This window comes from Doryrhamphus excisus, linkage group LG20 (assembly GCF_037039965.1).
Source record: "Doryrhamphus excisus strain RoL-2023G ecotype Guam linkage group LG20, RoL_Dexc_Guam_v1.1, whole genome shotgun sequence".
Lineage (NCBI taxonomy): Eukaryota > Metazoa > Chordata > Actinopteri > Syngnathiformes > Syngnathidae > Doryrhamphus > Doryrhamphus excisus.
The window spans coordinates 4460804-4482414 of NC_136376.1; the positions used below are offsets into that span (position 1 = coordinate 4460804).

The window sequence follows — 21611 nt, forward strand, 5'->3', positions numbered from 1 at the left end:
ATGCATGTTTCTAGAATGTAGGGGGAGAACATGCAAACTCCACACAGAGATGCCCAAACGGAAAATCGAACCCAGGTCTTCCCGATCTCCTGACTGTGTGACCAACATGCTCACCGTGCTGCACACAAAATCATGATAATGGTAATAATACATAGTAATTATGAAACTTTAATTCATTTGTTCATATTCGACCGCTTATCTTCACGAGGGTCGCGGGGGTGCTGGAGCCTATCCCAGCTGTCTTCGGGCGAGAGGCGGGGTACACCCTGGACTGGTGGCCAGCCAATCACAGGGCACATATAGACAAACAACCATTCACACTCACATTCATACCTATGGACAATTTGGAGTCGCCAATTAACCTAGCATGTTTTTGGAATGTGGGAGGAAACCGGAGTACCCGGAGAAAACCCACGCATGCACAAGGAGAACATGCAAACTCCACACAGAGATGCCCGAGGTTGGAATTGAACACGGGTCTCCTGACCGTGAGGCCTGCACGCTAACCACTCGACCGCCGTGAAACCTAAAACTTAATGTTTGAGTTTTGACTATAAAAAAAGATGAAATCATCAATTTAAATGTCGAAATTTGCCATCAAACACTATACCTTTGAAGGATCGGTTTAATGCTAACGAGGTAACCGATGCTTCTAATTAGTATACACTGTGTAAAGAGCCACAAGACAAGTGACAACATCCATATACGTGATTGATGTTGAACCGTATTGCTCTCAAATGAGCGTTGCTAAGCTAAATGTCAACAGCATGTACGTGCGTCTTTGTTTAAAAGGTGCTAACAGTGGTGTTTTTGTTAGCTTAAGTGCCTCTTTTTGGACATTTGTCCCATCATTACAGACAGTTAAGAGCCATGAGAGGAAACACGGACACAAGGAAACATGCAGCCAGCAACACATTTAGCAATAAAAGCAATAAAATCACAGTTATTGCTGTATTAAAAATCTGCATGGACTCCTCTGGCCTCCAAGCCCCCCCGTTTTATTATTTATTTATTTAATTTTTTACAGCGGAGCAGCTGAACACTGCAGAACAACCTGAGAAGGCAGACTGCTCCAACCTGGGGGCTGCTTTAAGGGGGGGGGGGGGGGGGTGCAACCTGTCTGCACATGAGCAGAAGGTATGCACACACACATGCGCACACGTTGCATATGTCAATTTGAGAACATATGCGCTGATAGGAACATATCAAACAAAGAAACACACAGAGGTATATTCGGTATGTACATGCATTAGTGTAAAATTGTAGTTGTTTTTTGTTACTTTTTTACAGAATTCCTCTTTTTATGGATTACTCTTCATGGACAGGTGTTAATAACAAGTAGCCAGGAAACAAAAAAAGCTAAAAAGTTGCAAAAAATTATACCATAAATAAAAAAAACATTTAAAAATGCACCTACAATAGGTGCATGAATATATTTAGTTAAGGTTTATTAGTTAAAGCTCAGTGATGCACAAGCTTTATGGTTGCTATGCTATTCATATTTAGACTGCAATGCTTCTCCAAAAGTTCATCATCACTGCTGTGACTGCTTTAGCTATACACTATGTGGTCATCTGGTTGTGCGCGCACTCCATTTTACACCTGAGTGCACCATAGGTGACCCAGAAGAGCTCCACGTTGGACCATCCTGGCTGTGGAGCTGTCCTGCTGCACGACACACCTTGGACACTGTGGCTGCAGCTGCTCTTGTCCTGTCTCGTGTGTGCATGCCAGTCTGCTCCCGTGGTTCCCCCGCCGCCCCCTCCATTGGCCCCTGCACGGGGCGTCCGTCTGACCGCAGCTGTCCTTACCTCTCTGCAGGTCTCCAGGGCCGGCTGACCTCTCTGTCGCTGTCTCTCTCTGGTGGAGACACTTCAAAGCGAGGTGGGACGGGCTGAAGGGGCAGCGCGGCTTCTGCTTCACTGAGCTTCAGGAGCAGGATGGAGTTAAGGTTGGCGTGGTGGGGATGGACTCACAAATGTGTATGTGTGTGTATATGTGTGTGTGTGTGTGTGTGGTGGGAGGTCTGGGAGTGTTGTTAGAGACAAGAGATGGAAGTTTGAGTGTGTTCAGCAGACCTTCTGTGATATACTGTCAGCTGTGCGTGTGTGAACATTAATGACACAAGAGGTCACATACACACCGTTAGAGGTCATTGAGTTTGCAAAATATGCAAAAGTAGCACAAACACGTTTTAGACATATTGTAAAAATAAAATGAATTTCTTATCATGATATACATTGTTAGATATTAAATTAAGCTAATTTGCTTTGTCCCCTCATGTTAAAAAAAAGCTAACGTGGGCACTATTTGGGGTGGGGGGTGAAGTTAGAACAATTCCAAGGGCCCCAGTAAATAGGTAAATATTTATTTTCTGTCTGGTTGTGATTCATTCAGAAAGCGATAAAAACATTTTTTTCTATTTTGGAGCAACAGTTAAATATCCACAGAGACCAAAAGTAATCTTCCATATTGACTAACCACCCCCCTGTAGCTACAATGAGATAGTTTGGTCCATTACCTTCACCGTGCTTCCTAAATGCAGCTAGTAGCGATAGAAATGCCATTAAAAAAATGGCTTTTAAGAACTCAGCCTGGCCTTAACTCGTTTTATTTTAAATAATCACTGGGAGGAATGAATTTAGATATCCCACCAATACGTATGAGTTCGAATTATTCTGAAATGTTGGGGGTGGCGCCATATCGCTCTGCTTTGACATTGACGTCACTATTGTAACTGTTTACTTTGCTGTAAATTGATTGGTCATGCCTGGAGAGTGGGCGCACGGATGACGTCAAGGAAGTGCGACTGTAGTTAAAAGATTGGCGGGTTTTTTGCTAGCGTGTTGTTGTGTTCAATAAACGGAGCCCACACGTCCTCTCAAGTTCGTAAGTTTTTGTCCCTATTCGTCCTACATTTCACACGCTACACTACTTTGAAATGCCATTTTCACCAATTCTATGCAAGTGTGTAAACCATGATTTGAATACGTATAAACATTAAAAAAGTAAAGCATTCTACAATGAATTTCTGATAACATTGTTAATAATACAGAACAACAAAACAAACAAAGTCTTCAATACATTGCTGGGCTGCCCTGGGGTGCATTTTGTTGCATGTAAAAAGTTAAACCCTGAAAAGGACTCCAGAACTGTCTTTAGTTTAACCTATACCTTAGCCTATACCTGAGCATAAGTGCAAAATCTATACAATTCTTATTGAGACTCATTTAAACCGCTCACTGCTGCTGATGCTCGTGTTTCTGTGTTATTGTTTTTCTTTAATGCACAACATGGCGTGATGCTATTTGCATATCTAATAAGCATTGTGCAGCTGGGCTGTGTTCCCTCCCCATGTAACTGTGGGGGGAAAAAAGAAAGGTTCCCAGCTGCGACTCGGTTGCCATCGTTCCGGTTCGTTCCTGAACGCCACAACACTAGTAGCTAGTTGGCCATTACGGTGGAGCGGAGTGAAACACTGCTGCCACTGCCAGTACAATAAAGTCTGGGAGTCTGGGAAAGGGAGCGAAGAGAAACGAAAAGGGGGTCAATATGTGACCTGTTTTTTTTGTGTGATGTAGAAAAACAAGTGTCAAAAAGAAGAATTTATCCTACCAGTCAAGTTTGGAAAAACACTAAACTTTCTTCACATCACGTGATTGTGTTTTACTGTTTTATTACAGCGGTTGGCTTATTTTTACACTTGAAAGACATTTAGAAACGGTACAGTGAGATAGCTATGCATTGTTGCATTGTTGCATTGTGTTTGCCTCATTAACACGGAAGTTTTGTTGTCGCATTTTGCTACTAACATTGTTTAGTTAACTTATTTTTACACACTTATGACAGACAGATGTGAAACAGTTTTGAGAGTGACGGTTTTGACCCTGGAACTGCTGACTTCCTTTGTAACAAAAATAATAAGAATAATAAGGTTTATTTTTGGGGTATCATGCTACCAAAGCTCATGTTCAAGTGAGCCTAGTTGGTTGATATAACAATCTGCATAACTTACTTTATTCAAGTATGACTATAACGACTACAATGCTGTAAATACTGGACTACACTTAAGTCTTGTATAATAATATTGTATGCAAAGAGGTGATAAAGCAGTCAGCATATGTATTTAACATATTTTAGCCAGCTATAGCACAACATTGATGCTCAAATGTATCCAAATATCCACGTAATGAGGAAAAGGAATAAACATGACTTCCAATAGAATTTCAATTTCAAGCAGAACTGGATTAAGATCGCCTGACCCTACTGGCATGAAACAAGAATTCGAACAATGTACTGTGCTCCGAATTTCACCTAAAAATGTCAAGCCTGCCACCATATTTACGCTGCTCTCAGTCGTCCGTGCAGTTGTCTGCGGACAACAATCCAAAACCACCCACAAACAAGTTTTAATTTGTGTGTGGTTTGTATTTAAAGATTAGATTAAATATTTAGGTTGTAATAAATACGGTATACACATACATATTTGTAAACAATATACCCCCCGTTACCCCAAGAAGTATCACTAATAATGTGTATACTGTAATATGCATATGTAAACTGAACATTGTGAGGTAATATGGCATTTTAATTGTGTTTTATTCTTACATTATTATTGTATTTTATTTATACCTGTTAGTGTCATAATCCAGCAATTTAAAGTACAGTAAAATATATAGTACATGTACATATAGTATGTGAATATATGTAATGTATCATATCAAGTATTTAAAAATGCAAAAAAAACCCCAGCTTTACCTTACTTAATTTTAATTATTGAAAATGTTTTTAATTGCAGTAATAACACAAAAAAGGCAGCATCAGTCATCAACGCACCATCGTAAGTATGTCGTGTTTGTTAATGGTTCACAGGTGACTTGGTGAGTCAATTAGCAAACCCCTCCTAAGCCGTTAGGCTAATAACCAAAGTAGCCACCAAGATCTCGCGATGCTTAGCTTCCGGTCCCAACGAGGGCACGCGGGATGTTGGCATGAGATGATGCGGAGCTAGCTCGTCAACAGAGGACAAGAAAACGAGAGAGACAACTCATTAAGAGCACCGAGAGGCAAATTCTACGTTTTTGGGACGTGAAGGTAGGATGTAGAGTGGAATTCGTCGTGTGTGTTATTCCTTGTACGCGAGAGAGCGATAGCGAGAGAAAAGGGGGCTTACCTCGACTCGGTGTGACGTCACGAGCTTCCCCGAAAGTCAAAACAAGCCTTGATGCGGTAACGGTGCTTCCTCGCATACTCCCTCCTCGGAAATCCGTCAAAATGAAGATTCCCCCGATGGGACTCGGAACGTAAGGAACACAAGGACAACCGACATAGCACGTTACTTACTTAAACGAGCGAAAACTGCAAAAATATATATATAACCGGAGCCGAGATCGCACCTGCTGCTTCAGGTAACCCCTGCTAGCTAGCTTGCTAGCTGTCTTTAGCATAACAACATGGCACAAATGTCGCAAAAAATCTGCGCCATCATGTTTGGTTATGTCAGCAAGGATTGGGGACGGTTCAGCGATTTATAGGTGTTTGGTATGATGGGGAAATAAACACCTGCGCGGATATATTACGTACAGTATATTGCTGTTGCTATGTTTATTGTGGTAACACTAAGGACAGCATGCGTCAACTTGGCAGCTAGTGACGTAGATGATGATGATGATGATGATGTGGTGGTGCATGGCATGGCATGGCAGTGATGCTGGTACCCTTTTGGCATGCTAGCGGTGCTCAGCAGTCGTATTTCAGTAATTGGACACCTATGGCTAGCAAAGCATCATTTATACCTGTCACTAAACCATATCCTGGTGCACTAAATCACAACACTGTACACTGATATTGTTGTGCTGACAATGGGCTTTTTTGCTATTCTTTTGTACACATAAAAGGGTATTGGTGGTGGTTATATATAAATATTTGTGTTGTAAATATCATGTTGTGCTGTTGTTGTTGCAGGGAGTGCATTTAATTTGTCAGAGACATTGTTGCCTCTTGACCACACAGAGATGCAGTGAGTACACGCTATGATTCCTCTGTAGAAGGTGGTGAGGATTGGAGGGGGTAGATGTGCCTCACCCGGCGCAGAAAATACATGTGCTGCTAACTAAGCTTTCTTTACAACAGCTCTGGTGTGATAGGACTAGGTCAGAGTGTCCGTTGGTAGACGTGAGAGGCGTATTTTCAACAAATCTTAGTTTCTTTGACCATTGTGTGACCTTAGGGCAGAGGTGGGCAAACTGCGGCCTGCGGGCCACATCGCTAAGCGTCTTAAACCTGTAGCCGATTACATGACTTTCAGTGTTATTGTGGCACACTTGAGTCGCCCAAATAGTCTGATGCAATCTGTAGCTTGTACAAAACAAGCAACAGAACCCGTCAACACACATGACGCACAAAGTAACCTATATGCTGCACCATGTGGGCATACAAAAAATATATATGCACAATACCCATCCTCCCTCCCCTCATAAATCCTCACTGCAAGGAATGCTGGATAACAACAAGGAGGGGTTAGCATGCTATTGATATCCAATGTTTTATTGTTCATAGTTCATATTGTTGTTGCAGTTAGACAACCCAGCATGACTTGCGGGTATTTGGAAATAACAGTTTTAAGTTGTGTTGTGTTTAGTGCTCAGTTGTTGTTTATCACTCACTTCGTAGTAGTAGTTTATATATGTGATGTGTTAATTTGCTGTGGATGTGTTTTTTGTTTCGTCGCATTGTTTGATGACCACCTATGTAGAGACGGCCCCTTCGCCAAATCTTTTAACCCAATGTGGCCCGTGAGTCAAAAAGTTTGCCCACCCTTGCCTTTGGGCCGTATGTTATTTTGAAATATCAGTATTGAAAAAAGGAAAAAAGCCATGTCAATACAGTCATTTCAAAAACCATGTAATATAACACGGATGGAATATATTTATTCATGTTAAATAAAACTGAATTCTTTCTAAATAAATAATAAATGTTTTTTTTCCTGTTTAATCCTGCAACTCAAGTCACAACACAATACATATTAGTAAAAAAACATAACTAAATGTAAATAAATGCAATAAAGTGGCTAAAGAAGATCCCAACATGAATCATGAAAAAATAAATCTCTTAGGGCACACTTTTTTCCACAAATCTCGTTTCTATCTCATGGACCCAATCTTGTGTATCGTCTAGTCTCACATGTTTATAAATTATTGCTGACTTAAGGTAAAATTATATGTGAATGTTTTTCTGCATGGCTCAGCGATCAGTAAATTTTAGAATCAGCGAATGCTGAATTACGACTATGCAAGGATGCACTGACTATTACGAGCTACTTGTGTCACTTGAAATTCTTGTTAATGCCTGGCATGTGCTTCCCTTGGCATAGCTGGTGCATCCCGGCAGTGGATGTCTCCATAGCAACCACTGCCCTGGTGACAAGGGGTCTCCTCTCCTCTCTTTGTCTCAGTCATCATCATTTCACATATAGCAGCAGAAAAGTACCACTTTCTCGTACCACCTTGCCTCAGTGAGCATGGCACGCTGCTCTTATTCTTGCCACCACATGGCAGCCAGCCAAGCAAATGAAAGCAGACATTTTTATTGCTTTCATTGCTGGATTGCGACATTTTAATAGTCTGCATTTATGTGTCACCTCTTAAGATGTGTGTGTGTGTGTGTGTGTGTGTGCGCGCATCTGGTGGGTGTAAACATGACGCTGCAGCCCCCCCCCCAGTTGTCAGCAGCAGCGCAGACGCTAGCTGATCTGAATACTGATACCCTTGCGAGGTAGCTCAAACTGTTAGCTCAGTCGCCGTAACGCTTATCCCCATTCAAGCCGAATGGAACATTGTAGTGCCGTGGTGTGTTGTGTAATACAGTGTAGTAGGGTGCATTTGAGGTGAACACGCCAGCAATGCAGGGAGAGACGCGGTGGCGAGATGGTGATGAAGTTGGGTGCAGAGATTTTTTTTTGGGCAGAGAGAGAGAGAGAGTGAGAGCATCCCTAACTGCTATTTCTCTGCTATTTATAGCCAAGCAAGCCCTACTCCACAGTCCTGAGATGCTCTCCCACCGCCCACACATGCAGACGAGTCAGCCTACACGCACGCTGGCAAAATGATTCCACACGCAGAAATAGCACACAATGGTAGACTGGATTTTATACAACACCATCACCGTATGAATGAGAGGCATCTCTCTGGCAGTCACTGTCGGTATACGTCTCGTCAGGACTGCAGCAGTAATTCACGGTAGCATTACTGGGGAAATGATGTTTGAGGACAGCGCGTACGTCCTTACAAGACGTGGTCACCACATTGACTCTCTTATATAGAGAGAGTGATAGGAAGAAAAGCTCTGGTTCGCTTGTTTTACATGTATACAATACAGTATATCTGGAGAATGTAAGACACGTTTTTTGTGGATAATATATGGGTCAATACGGTGGAGAAAATAATGAAAATAGAAACGCCTTATAGAGTTAGACTGTCACCATCATAAAGTTGTATTGTTGTGAAATATTTTATTATTGGCTTGGCTAACAACAAGACGATTGCGTGGCTAATTTGCATAAGAGAGCATGCCCACTCATCGCTATGATTTTAAAGTCTGATTAATTAATGGCCATGTTGTACTGAGTAGCCAGGACATAGACCCGTGTATCACTTTTGTTGTTGGTCTCTGTGAGTTCCATTTCCAATTATATGGTGGTCGTTTTGGTCGTTTTGCGTTTCCCACATTTACCAGTGCTCTTTGCGCATGTTTGATCGGTCATCTGTTGCTAACACTGCCCCCCTTTTACGCAAGCTCGCTCATGATAAGAAGAAAATCCCGATTTAACTAGTTTAACTAAGTTGTTATCCGCTTATCCCACAACTTCAGTGTTTGGTTTGGTTAAGCCGCAAAACTGAAGAAGTGATCCTGGATAACTTAAACTTGCTTGGTAGGCCTCAGGAGACGATATGAAACATTACTTTTTAGTCATATTTATATATTTATTTTTTTCTCATTTCATTTCCTTCCAGGCTGAGTCACTGCCGGTGAGGAGGAAGGTCTGGAGAGGGAACAGGAGAGGAGGAGGTGGTGGCGGCAGCGGCGGCGGAGGAGGACGACGACGAGAAGAAGCGAAGCGGGAGGGGAGATAAGCCACAGCACGAAGCACGACGACACACACGCACATTGAGTGTTTGTGTCGGTGAGTGAGAAAGCGAGAGACCACGTGAACAAAAGGGCGAACGGCGAAGGAAGGAAGGAAGGAAGGGAGGGAGAGTGACGCGAGGCTGGGAGAGCCACCCCCCCCTCCTCCTCCTCCTCCTCCTCCTCCTCCACAACCTCCTCTCCTCCCCTCCCTCTCGCTCTCTGTGGAGCAGGCGTGTAGCGGCAACACACTCGGCGTGGAGGAACCATGAGCGATGTCACCGTCGTTAAAGAGGGATGGCTTCAGAAACGGGGTGAGTACATCCAGTACCTTCATTCTTCCTCCTCTTCTCTTTGCCATCATCATCATCCTCATCCCTTTGCCTCTCCCCTGATGTCTAGACTCAGGCTGTGGCCTTGCCGGTCCACATGTGCTGGTGGGAGGATGTGTGTGTGTGTGTGTGATCACATGGCTGTCTGGCAACCAAACATGGATGTCTCTCTTCATGACTATGGGCTTGGCTGGCTTGTGCATGGGAATGTGTGCAGTTAGGAACATCCACAAAGCATGCGGCCACACTGCAGCTGCAAAACGATCTGTCACGGCCAGAATGCATCCTTTTATAGACTGACATTAACTTGCTTATATATGTCTGAGGAATTCATTAAAACAGCTTGTCTTTAGTTCTGAATGTCACACAGAGTCATATGACACAAGGTTGCGGAGGGGGGGGCTTGTTGGGTGGGGGGGGCACTGACAACATATCCTGTTCACGGCCTCAACTGAATACAAACGGAATAGAAATGAATAGTGGATGGCGAGCATGTGTTGCAACGGTGGCGCTTCCTCAGATAGTTCCTGTAAGTTCAGTAAGTTTACTTTGCAGTCACCGCAGGGGGGTGACAGGGTTCTTGTGTTCAACAGAAGCCCAGCATCTGTAGTTAAACACGAGGGGGGATTTCCATCGGCGTCATCCTCCCGCTATGTGACGGGAGCCTTGGAATTTGTAACACAAACTGTTGAACAGGAAGTGACACGATGCATAACAGACAGCGGGCTTGTGGGTAATGTAGTGCCGGCCCTGTTGCACAGCGGGGGAACTTGTTGGGCATCAAAGTGCTTCTTAGCGCATTAGGTGGATGCTCTCACACACACATACGGTCGCACACGCTCTTTTTTTCGCTGCGTGCCAGCCATGCCGCTGTGATCCTCAGACGGTCGTCTACGCATATTAAAAAGAACACAGTGCCTCCAGTCACGACGCAGCGCCAGCAGTGTTCGTCAGTGAGTGAGAGAGAAGGGGATCCAGGTTGTGGCGCTGAGGCGGTTTTTCTTCATGTCAGGAATATGAATGAATGAATGAATGAATGAATAAATTAATATCATCTGTGTGTTTGTGTTTGTGCGGATGTGCACACAGGAACACGGTCAAGGTGCTAAGTCACTGTCCGGGTAGTGATACAGCAAAGGCTGCAGTCTTAGTCATTAGACAGCATTTTTTACAGAGGCAGACTGCTTTGCTTTTATGACTGCTTTGAGTTGCGTTTCCACATTGAGGAAGGCTCTGTTCTCTCTCTCTCTTCCCCTCTCTCTCTCTCTTCTTCAAATAATGCTCTTTGTTTGGCACTGAATGGAGTTACGTGACGACAGAGTGAAAGAACGAGGCGAGGACAACAGGGGAAAAAGTATGTAGTCAGAATATAGTTTCTTAAGAGCTATTCATTTGAATGTGAATATTTATTCATTCACAAATATAGCGGATAAACAGAAGGTTCGGCTCTAACCGAAAGAGATATTAACTAAGAAATAATGTAACACTTAATAAAACAAAAGGGCAAGATATGAAAAGAATAATTCAATAATTACAATAAATCCAATTCGTAATGTAATTATAACTAATAAGTCCAGCTTATGTTGCACGGCGTGGGGAAGGAACGATCTGCTCAATCTTTCAGTGGAGTGATAGTAATCTGCCACTGAAACTACTCTTCTGTCGGAGAGGATGCTGCTTGTCCATGATGGAAAGGAGCCTCCTCAGTGACCTTTGCCGTGCCACAGATGTCAGGCTGTCCATCTCAATGCCAATGACACGGCCTGCCTTCCACGCCAGTTTGTCCAGGCGTGCGGCGGCCTTCTTCTTGAGGCCGCTGCGCCAGCACACCACTACTAGCTACAGCAGCTTATTGCATACGTTGAAGGACGCAAGCCTTCTGAGGAAGTACAGACGGCTTTGTTCTTTCCTACACAGAGAATGTTGGAAGTCCAGTCTAGACAAAGTACATCAAGTAATGGCGACTTCAAAACAAAGAGAGACTCTTTGTCTGAACTGGATGTTTTGAAATAGAGCTTGGATAACCAAAGAAGAGCCTCATTTAAAAACATGGTCCCATAAAAACATGTTTTTATTGGTTGGTTAGTTTCACACTTTTTGGGAGAAACCATTATTCAAGTGGCGATGTGAGGATTAAAAAAAAAAAATGGACAATCTAATATGTGAGTTTACATTAGTGTTTACAGTGTGTCAATTTGTGCACCATGTTTGCTGGGAGAGTCTTAAAGTTGCAGGTCACACATCTTCATCATCATTTTATAGAGGGTTTTATACCCGACAGATTTATGACGACACAATCGTAAATTTTATGCACAGGGCACCAGTAAATTTTCACATGCTCCCCTGAAATGAAGGTCTTCCTGTTCCCATTCTAGCTTGGTGCAAATCTGCCACAACGTAGCCTTAATTTGTCCAGAAACTGTGATTAGAGGGAGCTGTCTGTAGAGTGTTACTAAAGTTTGACTGCTTAATGAAGTAGTGAAATTAAATGTGTTCCCTTTATGGCTCTGTTGAAGTTATTTTATTGTGGTGCAGAGTTCTGCCCGACCAAACAGGACCTTGATGTGAGTGCCCCCAGATGCATTTTCAGCAACAGTCATCAGCATATATTCAGTATATATATATATATATATATATATATATATATATATATACACTGTATATTAGAAACTGACATTTCTTGGGTCTGACACAGATATTGGAGGGCTGAAAAAATCCATACATTGGCAGATAACAGCTACATATATTGGCCGATATATGAAATAAGAGCATTAATATACATTAATGATGTATACATTAATTTTATATAATATGTAAAAAACCATGAACCAATACATGAATGGACAAATTTTCCGCGTAATTCAGAAAAGGATGTAGCTACGTCACAGCTGTCACTTTGGTAGACAGTCGCTCGAGGTTGCACAGTTGACGTTTTCCTCTCTGTGCTCTCTCCTCCTTCTCCCCACTTGGGTGGCGATTGTTGTTGTTGCAAGGCAGCTGCTTTTTGCAGAGTCAACGGAATGCCATTTTATGATGGGTCATTTCACCATGTATGGAGCCAACCCGGAATACTTGCACGGACTGCTTCTTAAAGACTGTGGGAACATCAGCATCTTTCCCGTCAGTGTCCTACATACCTTTTTGTTTAAGGGAGCTGCACAGGATCTCAATGAAACCTACTTCATAGTTGATATATCAGTGCTTCTTTTACTGTTATATATTGTATGGGGGTCGCTTCACACCCGCCATCCCCCTAGACGGTCAAGTTAATTTTATTTTCCACGTAGTACCAGGGCACAACTGAAGTCATTTGAGGATACATTTCTTATACAACAGATCTAACAAACGTCATAGCCTTATTTTATTCATCTTATTTACACGACTGCATGCCATTTCTTTTGTTTACGCATAAAGCTGTAAGCATTGGGGACACAAAGTGTTATGTTTTCCCTACGTTGATCAAGTACCAAAAAGTGAACCAAAACAATTTTACTTAATGTGTTTTCACAATAGATTGAAACCAAACGATTGCTGTTTAAATTTCAAAAGTGTTATGCTGAGGCATATTTGAGTTTTTTATTTTTTAAATTTTTATTTTATTGCATCCCAGATGGGCACTATGTTTATTTTAATAAAATACTTAATAAATCTGAAGGAACTGTACAGGGTAAATCTGCATCCTGCTCTTCTTAGCCAAAACACTCAGATTCTGCAGATGAGGATCGGTTCCAGCCCCACCCCACTTAACCGCTCAGAGCTGCATAGTGACACTCCCCCTTCAACCTGCTACGTGCTCTTGATTATCTGGCGTCAAACTTTGTTTTGTTCATGAAACAGCTGTCTGTAAAATGGCAAGAGCATAGACCGGGAGCTAGGTCTTTATCTCCCCAGAAAACATAAAATCGGTGCCTATTTGGTGTCTATTTTTGATACACAATTCCTACATCCGAAAAACACTTTCTGGCTGCCATTTTTAAGAAAAACATACAAAAGGTTCTGAACAGCAGTCCCGGTTTAGCAAGCAAATAGCTCACGGATATCTTGTGCCGTTCTCTCTTTGATCTAAAAGTGGCCTAAATATTAACTTTAAAAACACACCAACCATTCCACATCATTTAGAACAAGAGTACCACATTTCAAAAATACAAAAAGTATTTAGTATAAAAGTTGAAAATGTAGAATATGCCAACAATAGTTTAAAAAAAAAATCAATTATTATTTAAACAGTTTATTTCATCAGCCTGTCATGTAACTAACGTCCGTTTGTGTGGTAACTTACTTCCTGTTACTGCAACTCACCATGAAAGGGGATACGTCCTTTCACTGCACAAACGAGTAGAATACAAAGAATACGGCTTTCAACAAGTTATGGGGACAAGAGTCTGATCATGTCCTTTTCTCTCTAGAGGGTTGGCATTATAAAGTATTTCTATGGAAAATAAATATTTCTAAGCAAATAATCAAGAGCATAACCTCTGCAACGGTGCGTCCTCGGATGACCCAGCCTTTTACAGCCCCCCCCCCCCCTTCAGCCGCCCAAGTGATGACTTCCTTCCTGTCTTCATTAAAGGAGAGTGAGGAACGCACTCAGATGCATCACTTCTCTATCTTCCCCAAAGAAAAGAGCTGTGGATGTAGAATAAATCAGACTTTCAAGGTAAAATAACCAATGCTCAAAATCGTGTTCTCTTCAGAGAGATAAAGGGTGGATGATTAAAGGAAAAAAAACCCACTTTGAATGATAGATGCTGTAAAGTTGGAAGGACTGTGGTGAGCTGCAGGTCATATGAGACGCTCCTTGTGAAAGTGTCGCCTTCCTCTCCGCCGTCAGAAACCGCAAGGATATTTCAGCCCGATCGAGACGTCTGAACGCAAAGTTCATTTCCACCCCGTCTCCTGAGTTTACCTTCTGTCAGCCCAAAGCAAGGCCGCCGAGGTCACAGTCAGCCTCTGCCGCTGAGGATACTGTTACGACCAGCCGCATCGGCCCACACAGCAGTTAGCAGATGGCCCGGAGGGAGGGGAGGGAAGAGCCACACCATCGGATCATCATCGGATTTGAGAGGACTTGTCAAAGACTTTGGTTTTTAACTGTTCAATTAACAGTGGACAATATAAACCTTGTCATTTTGGCGCTCTCTGTCTGACATCAGTGGTCCCTAACCTTTCGGAGCCCACAGGCTGGCCTGTTTCCTTCAAACTTCTGACGGACTAATTGGGGGGGAGAGGACACAAAACCAGGGCTCGACATTAACCATGTACCGATGGCCCGGGGCAAGTTAAAACAAAATTCGGGCAAGTAAATCCAATCAGTGATATTCCTGTCCGGCAAGTACACTTTGGCATGCCATACTCCGAAGAGTTTTTTTTAAAAGCGGTTCTTGTTGGGTGTTGGTAAATCACTGACTGCGTAGTTCCGATGGTAATTTGCAATTTGCAAACCAATTCTTGCAAATCTTGAAATGGACCAATCAGAATAGTTTATTTAGACCGCGGTCCGCAGTCCGCGTTTTACCCACACCCGTTCTTGTTCGCGATCAACCAATCAGCGATCGTTTGACGACGAAAACATCTATCATGGCGTCCCTGCCAACATCGTCTAATTCTTCAACAACTTCTGAAGGAAAACACCAAAAAGTGATGAAACAGTGCCTCCTAAACAAGTATTTTATTAGCGGCAGCAAATAAAATGATGGCACAGGTGAGTGAATCACATTTCTGTGACAATTTTAAGCGGTCACAATGAAACACCACCGATTAGATCCAATACCAAGTGCTGATTTTGCACAAGCTACAAAATCTAGCGCTTCCCCAATAGCGTTTACCCAATAACTTGTGTTGTCATTTATTATTTAATAAGCACAATGTTTATTCAATCATGAATGTACTTTTATTTATCAAGGCAAAGTGCCTAGAAGTCTCTTGACAATCCAGATTTCCATGCAACGTCATGATCTATGTAGGAAAACAACCACAAGAAATGATAATCATTTCATCTTTATTTGAGATTCTCATGTAATGCCACAAAAATTAGATGATATCATTATGGCAGTCTTTTCATTTTACATTGGGCAAGTAGTTCTCACCTTAAGGATTCCCCATGGGCAAGTAATTTTTGTTTTTAATGTAGAGCCCTGAAAACGATGAAAAGGATCGCCTGATATCACAAATGATATGCAGTATTGATGATTTAGTTCATGAACAATGTGATTGTGACTGGAACGCACATTACTCACAGGTCTAATGCCAGTGCAGCTGATTACAGAAGAAGGAGGAGAAGAAGATATTGCTACAATAGAGCAACAGGTGGCCATCGTTCTACAATCAAAGGGGGTGGATGTAGATATCAACAATATTGATGCATGCATTACAATGTCTGGCACCTGTTATCGTAAAGTTCATCAACCAAAAAAACTGTCCCATTTCGGTAGTAGTCCATGCTGAGAATCCACTCTTACTCAAGTCCTTGGAATGGCAACAACCTATTCAGCGCCATTGTGGAAAGTCCTGGGTAGTCGCTGTTAACTTTAATCCAAAATGACAGAACAACAAACTTCTCCCAATGCAACCAGCAAGGGATTTGTACTTTATACCTTGTACCGTCCAAATTCAGTTAATGTCTGGGTACTTCTACAGTCTGACTTCACTAGATATGGCAACTTAGTTCCTATCTGTGTGTTTGTGTGTGCTGCACTGGATTTGTTTTGCTCCTCATTTCCATATGTGTACCTTAATTTGAATGCACATCCCGTCAGGAATATGTTGCATTATGCACAGGCACCACTGTAGACATTCAACATGGAGACGTTCAGTCAGAATGCATTATGTGTGATGCAAGTTCAACATCCTCCGTTATGCAAATGGAGTTTTTTGCGTCGGCTAATGCACCTCGGCAACATTGCATGATAGCGGCAGATCTGTCCTTGTGCACCCTCTCATCCTGCATCGTTCTCCCTCCCTCAGAGTCTTTCGCCTCTCTGGGAACTGGATCCTCTCCACTGTGTGTGTGTGTGTGTGTGTGTGTGTGTGTATGTCTATGTATCAAACTGCGCTACGGGGTTCACCGGGTGCAGTGTAGCGAGGCGGCCATTTTGGCTTTGCAAGTTCAACGGGTTCACCCTCGCTTGAGGCTGGCTGGCTGGCTGGACAGCCAGCTGGATCAGGTGGCAGTGCCAGGTCCCTGATATCAATCACCAGCCACCACTGTCTACGGTGTTGCAGTCCTCCTCGCTGCCACCTCTCCCACTCTCTCTCTCCTGTACGGCCTGTCAACAAAACTCACAGCCTTTTTTTTTTTTTTTTTTGTCCTCCTTGTCGGTCCCTGTTATCCTGCTTCTGTCTCATCTCTGTGTACCCCTCTGTTTCGACATGACATCTTCACCCCCATCTCACCTTGTAATTCTTCCACACCCACTGGCAGCACAGCCATTCTCAACATCACTACTGTGCAGGTGAGGAGACAATATGAGGGACTTCACCCCGGGACGACTCGAGTTGCCCCTGTGTGGATTCATTTCTAAAACATGCCATACGCACAAACCTCACAATCTACAGTCCGTATGCCGGAAAACATTCAGATCTATGAAACCTTGCAGCTTAAACCTGTACGCAGTCGTCTAATTTATATCTCACCTGCAGTAAATGTAGCTAACTACAGATCTCCACCCAGCGCCATCACCAACGTCATTACCAACGTTGAGCATATTGGGGGGTGAGGGGAACAACTTGACTGGCAATCTTTGACCAATGAAGTTAATGTCCTTATATTATGCTTTCTTTATGGCTATGGAAACCCATACCATGAAGATCTATGTTCTGCTAATTTGAAGGCCACATGAAGTTTGCTCTGTAAGTCTGTCACGTGGCCTCGCGTGGCCTACCAGTTTGCGTTGCTGTCGTTCCCAATCGCTTCCACTTTACTATAGCAGTGGAATATTTAGTACTGATCAGCAAGATAGGGTGCTTTCTCCTTTCCTGTTCACCATTTACACTGCAAATTTGATGTCCTCTTCCAAGTCGTGTCCTCTACATAAATATTCCAATGATGCCGCCATAATGAGTTGTGTCGAGGAGTAGTACAGAACACCGGTGAATGACTGATGCGGTGTGGGGAGAACCCACTGCAGCTGAATGTGTAAAAAACAAAGGAGATGGTTGTCAGTTCCAGCTGTAGCAAGGTCACGCCCTTGCCAATCACAATCGCCGGTAGAGTTGTGGAGCAGATAACATCCTTGAAGTACCTCATTGAGTGGTCCGCAAACAGCCACAGACAGCGAGACACTCCACAAAAGGTGCTGTATTTCCTCAGGAGGTACTCTACATCTTCCAGAAGTCAGTTGTGGCCAGCACCCATCTTCTTTGCCTTTGTGTTTTGGGGAGCTGGAGCCAAGGTGAAGGATAAAAGCAGGCTGAAAAACTTATCAAAAAGACTTGAGTCAGTTGTGGGCATCAGTCGCTACACTGGAGGAGGGAGGTGATCAAAGAGAGTTCTGATCTTGCCTAGCGTTCTATCATGAACAATGACTCTCACCACTTCTATGGAACCCAGGGAAGTCTGAAGAGTAGCCACAGCAACACACTTTTGCTGCCCAGATGTCCATTCTGCCAGAGGCTATTGGACGATAGATGTAGCCTCCAGAATTACAAGTTTCTTTGTTGTTTTTAGAAGTCCATTTATGTAGTGTTTTTATATGCGTGCACAGAACATGCATAGACCTCATTGTTTCCCATACCTTTGTTTAGTCATGATGGTCTACTATATTTACTGAGCAATCAGAGAGGAACTCACACTCACAAAGTACGATAGGAAACACGTATCACCTACAATGGGAAAATTGTTCAACCTCATTCTAAACAGTCGATATTAGACATTGGACTCTTTAACAAAATGAAATACTGAAATTAGAAAATGCACGTTTGTATTGAAAAATGGTGCTTATAATGGAAGTCAATGGGGGGTTTCTAGTAGAAAAAACTGTCACATACAGTACAAAAATTGTCCAATCTGCATTGTGGTTTTTTTTTGCAGTTTTTTGTGATTTCCTGGCCTTTTTCCAAAGACAACACCTCTTCCTTGTGACTTCTACACTTTTTGGAGGTCCTGGTTGTGTTTCTCTGTAATTCCAAATTGGACTATTTTTCAACAAAATGAAACCCTGAAATTTGAAAAATCCATGTTTTTTTGTCCAAATACAATGCTTTGAAGAATGGCGCTTTCAACGGAAGTCAGTGGTATTTTTTTGTCCTTGAGAGACCCAAAAAGGTGGGAAATTTAGAATCTGATCTGAATCTGAATCCTGATCTTTGAGATATAGAGAACTCATTCTGCTAACATTTTATTATATAGAAAATAATTCATTTTGTTAGGCTTTTTCTAAGCAAAAACAATTACATCATTGTCACATCACAATTGGCTTTCAGATGGTTAAAATAATACAAATATTTACATGTTTAGTATTTTTTTATTAGCGATCTAAGCAAAATGGTAGAGAAAAATATGCGACGTGTTATGTTTTTAGAACAGTTTTTGGGAGTGGACTTTTTTTGTTGACCTGATAGGATGGGAAAATGAAAGGGACTCCAGAAGGTTAATAAAGTTTATCTTATCTTTCTCAAACTCCTGTGGATGTACAGGGTGGCAGCAGACAGGCAGACACTGCAGGCTTTGTTATGAATGGCATCCTCTTTCACATCCGGAGGAAGTGTACGCTCCAGTGTGGCTTTACAAACTGTCTCTATTGTCCTAAGAATGACTCACTCTACACTGCACAGAATGCTGGCAGACAGACAGTTTGACATGCAGACAGACAGACCGAGGCTGGTCTGCAAAGCCTACAGTCAAAACACTGTAGAATCGAACTTTGGTCGCGCACAGGATAAGTGCATGACTTCTAACTTCTGAAGCTTTTTACAGTTTTCCCCATATGTATCCATCTTTTACCAGCTCTGTTGCATGTCATTGCTTCTGGGAGTTGTCCCTCAAACTTGATTGTCCTATGAGGTAGCAGTACCGGAGCTCTCTGCACACTCAGCCGGTCATTACAATCATTAGTGAGATGCGGGAAGAATCTTGGTGAGAGGCCACACACAAACACCGAGCGAGATGGATTAATGGATGATGTGAGTGAATGAACTAATGTGGAGTCTTGTATAAATGAATGAAGGGATCAATGAATGGAGTGCTGATGGGCGCAGAGGATTGAAATGAGGTTCAATGAAGAAAGGTTGAGTAATGGGATTAGTTTGTAGCTCAGGGTGATCAAAGTGCTGACCTAAAACGTGTGATCAGTCAGTCTGGGTGCATGCATTCAAATGTGCAGTAGACTGCTATTAGTGTCACTTTCACTACTGCATTATGGTGTCTGTGTAAAGAAAGGAAAATAAAAGCAAATGTATCGGTTCATGCACAACTAAATTCCGACACATGGACTCTTTTATTGACACTGTTTCTCGGGATGTGATTTGCATTTCTCACAAAAGTGTGCTATTCAAACTGGATCACTGCTTTTGACCACTTAAGCCGCCGCGCAGATTAGAGCAAAAGGACAGTGCGTAGTCTAACATGTCGAGGTATGGTTGGCTGCTTCGCGGAGGCTTTGGACTGATTAGAGGAGGCAGGTTAGCCTGAGGGGGGTGGTTGGCTTGGTCTATCTGATTTAGGCCACCAGATTACCGTTTGCCGGCTGATAAAAAAGTTTGGCTGTTGTCCTCGGAAGAACCTTTTCTCTTAGTGTAAATTTTAATCAATCTTGCCATTTCAGTTAGATCTGTGTAACATAAAATGTGTACAAAAAGCGTGTCAATCAAAGGTTAAACAGCTACTAAAGGCTACACTTGGATGGAGCACTAGGAGCCTTGAGGGCTCCAGCTTCCATGTTGGACGTCACGCATTACTTCATAGTGGAGCTGCATGCTGATGCCACATTAAATGGATATTCAAGTCTATTTATTGCCCTTCCACCTGTAATCTGTCTCTGACGGGATTAGCACAGCCGTTGGCTTCGTACTCCTGTGCCACACAAATGCAAGCGCTGGTCATTTAAATACATGCCTTCATTAAAAAAAATAGTAATAAATAAGTACAATGTTAACAGTATGTCTAGAGCATCTGTATTAATATGTGTTCAAAATTACCATGGTTAAGTGAGAGAACACAATTTACAGTGGGGGGGAATAATAATATGATCGACTGCTGATTTTTGTAAGTTTTTACAACCCCCCCCCCCCCCCCCCCCCCCCCCGCACATTGGTTATGTGCCCACAGTCACAGATCACACTAATCAGTCCCTTTTTATCAAGCTCTTTGGTGAGATCAGATTCTGGAGTAGCCTAGCCAGTCGCTGGCTCTTAATCCTATAGAAAATCTATAGAGCTATGAATTATAGAGTTGCCAAGTGACTGCCTCAAAGACTTTAGGCTTTGGAGAGCATCTGTAAGAGGAGTGGACCCAAATCCTGTCATGTTTGCCACCTACCCTGGAGTGTTTGTCATTACCTGCCCTATACTCCTTAGCATCTCAGTTCAGTACCAGTTTGTTGTATTTCATTTTAGCGTTCTCGATTCTTGCCTCATTGTTGTCGAACCCTACCTGCCCTTTGACCTCGTTAAAACTGTTGTTTTGGCTACTTTTGTTTTGTTGTACTGACTTTTTGGGTATTGACCTTTTGCTTGTGGAATTAACGTACCTTTGATTGGACAGCCAACTTTGTCTTTGAGTTGTCTCTCTCTCGAGTGGAGTTGTTGACAAATCCCTTCTGGGATCTATGTAACCCTCAGAACCAGCTGTAAGACGCACCTGACAAATCTGACTAAAATGTTTGTTTTTTGCTTGCAATGACACACTTTTGGTACCCCGTTCAGGACAATACCCCGATATATAACATTTAGACAGCCTGACATTGAGTGCAGTTAATGCTGTGGCGTGGTGCGGTGCCTCATGGGTGGAGGTAAACGTACTGCTAAAGTACTAATTTTGATTGGTACACAGAGTTGTCACTTCCTTAGGACTAAACACACCTTTCATGTCGTTTTTCATTAATTAAATAAGCAATCTTTGGACGGATGCTTACACAGCGGAAGTACAATCTGTTACTGTAGTGTTGGGTGTATGTTGGAGAAGAACATCTGCCATATTGAGATATTGCTCTGTTGTTTGAG

General features: G+C 42.6%; 1 protein-coding gene across 4 annotated transcripts in view; it reads left to right on the top strand.

The window, feature by feature from the left end:
- The first annotated feature begins 2800 nt into the window (after window positions 1-2800).
- Window positions 2801-21611, top strand: part of akt3a (AKT serine/threonine kinase 3a) — a 47702-nt gene continuing 28891 nt past the window's right edge. For 2 of the 4 annotated variants that reach the window (XM_058059291.2, XM_078787242.1), the window contains exons 1-2: window positions 4942-5094; window positions 9012-9437. In XM_058059291.2, coding sequence (XP_057915274.1) covers window positions 9392-9437 — 46 coding nt within the window. In that variant the 5' untranslated portion in view covers window positions 4942-5094; window positions 9012-9391. Of the gene's footprint in view, window positions 2890-4941; window positions 5095-5124; window positions 5409-9011; window positions 9438-21611 lie in introns of those variants that run through there. The other 2 variants (XM_058059292.2, XM_058059290.2) reach the window with 2 other exon arrangements.